Source organism: Vidua chalybeata, chromosome 7 (genome assembly GCF_026979565.1).
Source record: "Vidua chalybeata isolate OUT-0048 chromosome 7, bVidCha1 merged haplotype, whole genome shotgun sequence".
In the NCBI taxonomy this organism is placed as follows: Eukaryota; Metazoa; Chordata; class Aves; order Passeriformes; family Viduidae; genus Vidua; species Vidua chalybeata.
In genome coordinates, this window is record NC_071536.1 from 12151694 (window position 1) to 12158546 (window position 6853).

General features: G+C 42.3%; 2 protein-coding genes across 4 annotated transcripts in view; one reads left to right on the top strand and one right to left on the bottom strand.

Annotated features, from left to right (window-relative positions):
* LOC128790612 (origin recognition complex subunit 2-like) overlaps positions 1-483 on the bottom strand; it is a 68871-nt gene extending 68388 nt beyond the window's left edge. For 2 of the 3 annotated variants that reach the window (XM_053947519.1, XM_053947515.1), the window contains exon 1: positions 241-483. The gene's annotated coding sequence lies outside the window, so the exon portion shown is untranslated. The remainder of the gene's footprint in view (positions 1-240) is intronic. The other variant, XM_053947517.1, reaches the window with a different exon arrangement.
* Positions 483-5095, top strand: NDUFB3 (NADH:ubiquinone oxidoreductase subunit B3). The gene is made up of 3 exons (XM_053947523.1): positions 483-648; positions 1908-2049; positions 4467-5095. The coding sequence occupies exons 2-3, from the start codon at positions 1910-1912 to the stop codon at positions 4621-4623; spliced, it is 297 nt and encodes a 98-aa protein (XP_053803498.1). The 5' UTR covers positions 483-648; positions 1908-1909; the 3' UTR covers positions 4624-5095.
* Positions 5096-6853: the final 1758 nt, after the last annotated feature.

Sequence of the window (6853 nt, forward strand, 5' to 3'; positions counted from 1 at the left end):
CGGCCGGAGGAGAGCGGGAAGGGGAGACAGGAGAGGGAGCAGAGCAGCAGCGGCAGGAGAGGGAGCGCGATCGGCGCTGCCGGCGCGAGCGCTGGGAACGGTTCGCGCCCCCGCACACACAGACCCTGCGGGGCTTCCGTCTCTCCCGCACCACCGGCAGCGACAGACGGCGACGGGCAACCCGCGAAGGGTGGGAGATCCCCGTTCCCGGCGCCGGCCCAAGCCCCGCCGCCCCCTCACCCCGCTCTCCTCCTCCACCGCCACCTCCAGACACCGCCAGCCGCGCACCTCAGCAACGCGCCCGCCCATTGGGCCACGCCCCCCGCAAGAAGCCGCGCACTGATTGGTCGCTTTCCGCTCCGCTTCTCCTTCCCCCCGGCTCTTCAGCCCGAGCCGGCGGCGCCGCTCCCGGTGCGGGGCCTGTCCCGCTGAGCCGTGGCGGGAGCGCTGCGGGCGGCAGCGGCCCGGGAAGGGGGACGGGCAGCGGTCTCACGGCCCCTGTGTCCGCACCGGGCCAGCGGGGAGAGCCGGAACGGAAGCTTCCCGGAACCTGCGTGGCTGGCCCGCGCTTCCTGTAGCGGCTGGTCCTGGCCTGGGTTCCGGTTCCGGGTGGCGGCCGCGTCCTGAGCAGGGTCGCGGAGCGGGCAGGTACTGCGGGCGGGGCGGGCACCGGCACCGGGCCGCGCTGCTGCCACCGGGGTGTCCGTGTGCGGGCAGGGCAGGCGGGAGCGGGCGTGGGAGTGAGTGAGAGTGGGGGCGGCTGTCGCTCCGGGTTGTGCTCTCCGTGCCCCGCTCCTTCCGACCCCTGGGCACAGCTTGTGCTGGTCCTGCTGGCAGAGAGCGCCCGGCTGGTGCCGCAGCACAGCCCGCTGGCCGCGCTGTGTGCGTGACAGGGCATGGCCTTCTCCCTTGTGAAGGGTGAATGTTGCTAGGAGAGAGGCCTTGGGTTTCTATCACAGGGTTGGAGCCTGGAGTCTAATTCAGGGGGAGCTTTTCGGGTTATGACAACGTTAATGCTGCTCTCCAAGTTTTCTCAGGCAACGAAATCTGTCTGCTTGCCTTCACGGCCTGGAGTCATCTTCAAGAGTTACAGGCTTTGAAGTTGTGTCCTGAATTCCAGTCAATTTTCTAAAAGTTAAGGATAGTGAATCTTCTTTGCTGCCTGATATGTGTTAAAATGGGAAACCTTGGCTCAAAGAAGACTCAGGTCCTTTGTGAAAATGGAACCTTAAAAGCTATAATTTTCTTCCAGTCCTTCACGATCTTGCTGAAAATGTTCCACTTCACATCTGTTTTTAAAGAGAAACTTAATATTTTAGTAGTTCTCCAAGATGTCTGTAAATAGAGCATACATTTTTCATCCTCATCAAGCAATGAGTAAGGTGCATCTCCTTGTCCATGCATCTCTTCTGGCCCTGTTGAATTCCACAGTTATATCTGACTGAACTGAAGGCAGCTGAAAAGGAACTGATGAGCCAAGTCTTTGTTTTTCTCAGGTTTTTCTTCAGAGCTTAGCAATCATAGCTTTCCCACACCTAAGTCAGGAATTTTTACTCTGAACTCTTTTTGATTATTCTGGAAGTAGTGAGGGGCTGGTGTTGCTGAAGTGCATTTACAGACAGGGAAACCATTGGTTTTCTTACACTCTTCTCCAGCATAGAGGGTTGACTTTGGTGCTCCATGAATGTAGCGATGGTCGTGACTTAAGTTTGCTTTACTGTGTGTAATCACCAAGCTCTGAAACACAGCACAAAGTCCCTTGGCTCTTTGTTTTACAGAACAAAGCTCTTTGTTCTCTGTTTCTCTTGTTGCCTCCCTGTTTGTCCTGTACAGGGGATTGTTCTTTGCAAGTGTATAAAAAGAAGATGATGCTCTCTGCAAAGTAACAAACTGACCTTTTCCTCTAGGTATGGGACACGGAAGTGACCACGGCCACGGCCATGACAAAGTGGAACTCCCTGACTACAGGCAGTGGAAGGTGGAGGGAACTCCCCTCGAGGAGGTGCAGAGAAAGCTGGCTAGGCGGGGTCTGAGGGATCCGTGGGCTCGGTAAGTGCAGGAGCCTCAAAAATCGTCTTGATGTGGCATCAACCAGACCTTGTCATTGTAGATAACTCTTTCTTCAGTAAAAGCAGTGAAAATTAGTCAGAATTTCAGTAAAGTCTTTATCTGCTTTTTGTGTGAAGGTCACACCTTGCATCACCTTGACCAGTGTCCACATCTTGGGAGGCAGCCTTGCACTTGTGATGTTTCATGCTGACATAGATCAGGCACAATGACCAACACCTCATTTACCAAAACACCTAAGTAGTATTAGGTCTGCACATGTGAATAATCCTGTCCTTCTCTGCAAAGAGATTGTGTGCTAGGGTCTTGATAAAGATGATGGCACTTGCACTGACATTCTGAGTAGGCATAGCATTCCTCACATACAGCAGGAGGCCTTTATATGAAAAGAAGAAATGTACATGTGTACAGGGTGGAATTGTATTCAACTGTGAATGACACCATGGAGAATCAGCTTTTTACTTCTCATGCTACCACTCTACAATGAGTATCTCCTCCTTTTTAGATATTTAGGCAGCTGTTAAAACAGGGCCTATGTATTTCTCCTACATCATGAATTATACAGTACTTTGTTCAGCCACCCTTTCACCCTGAGGAATAAAAATACCAAATGTCTTGTGCTGTGTAGTCTGGCCCTTCTGTAAGGGAAAAGTTGCACGAGCAAACAGTTCCAGGAGTCTTCATGGAAAAGGCTTTACTTTGAATCACTACAAGAAAAATGGAAGAGCAAATAGGTAATCTGTTAAATAGTTGTTTCATAACAACCTGCTATAACCTGTTGAGGGGTTTGAGGTTGACAACACTTTTTTCTTTTCTTTGCAATAGTTTAAAAATGTAAAACATACTTTTAGTGATTATAGGAATCATTTGAAATATCAGAACTTTTCAGGCCTGTTCACTTTTATCTTGCCTCTATTTCTGTGGAGTGCAAGCAGCATAAGCTTGTTTTCCCTTTGCTTCAGACAAAATTGTTTTCAGGAAGCAAAAGGCTTGTTTCCATTAAAAAAAAAAAAAAAAGATGCAGTTTAATATTGTAGGTTTAGTGTAAATTACCCTGACCTTTAGTGACTACACTTCCAATTTCAGCAAGTGCTGCAAAACAACACACTGGAAAAGGGACTGTAGTATTTGTTGCCCTCCAAGATAAAAAAAAAATTTTGTTCCTCTGGTAAAAGTAGAGGATTTAGCCAATCATATCAGAGTTCAAATAAGGAACAAAGTCAAACCCAAACATGAGATGATTCCTTCTGAACTGCTAAAATTTTATGTAAAGTAGTATATCAATTCCATAGGACAGTACAAGCATCATGCCAATTTTCTTTAACAAATGAGAAATTAAAGTATCATGCTACTTGCTTCAGTAGTCTGGCAGAAGATTGTATTATTAACATCTTGCACCACAAGTCTTGAAAGTCACCCTCTCCAGAGCTCCCTCCCCTTTGTTACACCAAGTTCATTTTAACAGGAAATCTGCTTTCAACCTTTATGGCAAATGCACGTTAATGTACATATTAAATGCAAAATAAGCTTTGTGAAAGATGTCATATTTGGAAACTTTAAGTCTATATCAATTAGATATACTGGCACCTAGAAGATACTCTTCCATGCCAATATGCTTTCATCCCGAGTCACAAAATCCATCTGCACAAGAGGATTATCTGTGAACATAAATATCTGCCCCCTTGTTTTAAACCCCTGTATTTTCGCCCAAAATGACAGTTTTTATTTTATTGCTTAGTTATTTTTCCTTTTCTTAAGGACTTTTGAGTCCTTACAAGAGGCAAACCACACCCATGTCCATAAATTACACTGGTTGTGCTATAAATAAATATTTGTAGTCAGTTAGAGTGGTGACTAATGTTTCAATAACAATGGTTATTGAAAACAGCAAGGCAAAACAGTGTGAAGTTTGTACATACTCTGTAGCTCAAGCTCAACACCATCTTTTCAGTCTTTCTTTTTAAAATCATCTGACTCTCATATAGTTGTATTGTGAAACAGAAAGTGCCTCCACGCTGAGATGAGCTATCTATGTCTGGATTGTAAGATGTGACTGTCTAGCACTGTGACTAGCCTTGGTAGTTAGTCCAATCCATGCAAGTGCTAGTGAGCTCCGATTTGTTAGAGAGTGAAAACAGAAGAGTACAATTGCATGATTTCAGGGAGGTGATTCTGTTCCTATACTACTTGTATCTCAAGTTATATGGTAAGGGTTAGAGTTCCTATCATGAACTTTAATTGTAATTCCTGATACTTAAATGACAGAACGTATTGTACAGCCTCAATGTCTAGCTAATTGAAATACCTTCATCATTCTTTTTTTATATATGTATTCTTGTTAATTTGTATCACAGTTATTCCACTGATCTTTTTTCCTTTGGTTTCATTTTCTTTTCTAGTAATGAAGTTTGGAGGTACCAGGGTGGCTTTGCAAGACCTATCACCGTAATAGAAATCTTTACCAGGGGACTCAAGTGGGGAGCTGCAGCTTTTGTCATAGCTCTGGGCATTGAATATTCACTGTTTCCTCCAAAGAAGAATGGAGGCCACCACTGAAGATCAAATATGACAACTTAATACTTACTAATCATAAGCTGAAGCATATATAAGCCTGCTGATCACTCTGTACTTATAATATGCATATTAAAGTCTATCACAGGCAAACCTGTGTTTCTTTGATCTTATTATACTTCTGTGAAAGGATCAAAAAACATGGCCAGAGCAATTTAACTGCCTTCGAGCTGGGGGGAAAAAACCAACTCAATGGCTCTTGGGTTTGCTGTACTACCTTTTAAAGAGCAAGATAAACTATCAGACCAGTTCTTTCCAAGCCCTGCCAAGATTCTTTTAAATGAAACTGAGAAGTTTTTGCTTTTAAGAGAAAATTTGTACCATATTTATTACAGGTTTAAAAACTATTATTTCCCAGTAAGTAGTAATGAATGACTTGTCATTTCTTGAAGTGTTGGTTACTATTTGCTCTTATGTCTCTAAATGAAAATAAATATTAACTTAAAGCTTTAAAATCCACTCCAGACTGCTTCAAAGTATATAAAAGTACCAAAGCTTATACTTAACTCTATTGAACAGTTAATTAGCCTGGCAGACTAATACACCAGAATAATCCGCTGTGTAATATCCAGACGTCAAAAATTACATTGCTGCCAAAAGTAGAATAAAATGTTTAACTCAGCAATAACTGTATCTTACCCTAAAATGTCTTTCACCATACTTGACTATAATGTTAAAAAAGAGAACAACTTTTTCCTTTGCTCTGGTGTATTTATAGATTTATTTATTTTTACATCTAGTCTCTTTTAGCCATTTGTTTTAAAATGTCCTAGTTTTCTGGACTGCTTTAAGAATGCCTGGATTGAAGACTATAGCAGAAAAGGACCATGTCCTCTGAAGTACCAGGAATTATAATTGTCTGAATATCCTACTGTAAATTTTGCTGTTATGTCATTAGTACCAAAGTAAGGAGGCTATGTTACATAGCACAAACAACAGGACACCCGTCACTAAAATGAAAAGCAAAATTAGACAAGTGAGAAATGGTAAATGCCACTAAACAATTACATAATATACTTCCATGGTGAAGAAATTGAACTTTTTAAACAATCCTGTCACAAATTGTAGGTTTACAAAAAAGTTGAAGGTCCTACCAAAATGTGGCTAAAATATCTTTTTAAACATACATATTCACATGCAATCCTTCTGAGTGATATTATAATAGAGCTTTATTTTTAGAGCCAATAAACAACATCTGTTACTGTGTGAGTGCAGATGTACTGTTCAGTGGAGTTTGTCATTTTTGTATGACATTGCTCAAGGCACTGTTCATAGTGCAAATACTCGTTTTAATAAACTCTTGCCTAATCCTTTTCTCAAACATTCCTATCTAGTTGCATCACTCCCTAAAACACCAAGAACCTGCTGTGTAAGGTCTGTGGCACAAAACATTTATATAGTTCCTTAGGTACTCTTACCCAGAATATGCACTTTCAATGGTTGGTACTCACTGCTTGTTTTCTATCTGGTTCCAAGACAACTTTCTAGGGAGTACTGAATTTCAGATGGCTGTTCAGGAAAACAAGTAACACAGTTAATTACTACAATGTTAATAATTGTTACTATGTTACTGATGTTAATAATTACATGAAGTAGAATGAGTCTTTTTAAATTGTACAAGCCTGCCACTTCACTGATAGAGCAAATATATCAATCAAGCATATTCAGTTAGACAAGACTAGTTTTGGCAAAATTTATGTGTTTGTGAATTAAGGTGGTATCATTTGGTGGTTTAATAGCCAGATGGCAGCCACTGCCCTAAATGACTGTCTTTAATTTATGATGAACATATTTTGCTAATTTTGCAGAATATGTCTCATCATTGTTACACATACAATACTCATAAAGATTTTCTTTCACAGGTACAATAATACCAATTCTGCCTGGGGAGGGAATATTTCTTGTGTATTAAAATAATAGTACCAAATGTGTCTTCACTGTAACCATAGCAATGTCTGTCCTTGTCGAGAACAGCCTTTCTACCAGCATAGATATTTTACAGTGCAAAAACCAGGGTCACAAACAGCAGTGGCACCAGCAGGTGAGGAACATACATGATTGTAATACCAGACAGGAAGCTCTTTTTGTATCATAAAGTCTGAAAAATAAAACTGATGATGCTCCACTTTCTGTATGGAACAGATCCAAGGAGAAATTGTGCATATTGATTCACAGTAGGTAGCTGGTTTCCTTCTGAACTAGCTACATCTTACTA

Coding starts and splice junctions, on each gene's coding strand:
- NDUFB3 (XM_053947523.1), top strand. CDS start 1,910: ATGGGACACGGAAGTGACCACGGCCACGGCCATGACAAAGTGGAACTC. Junction 2,050..4,466: donor CTGAGGGATCCGTGGGCTCG/GTAAGTGCAGGA, acceptor TTTCTTTTCTAG/TAATGAAGTTTGGAGGTACC.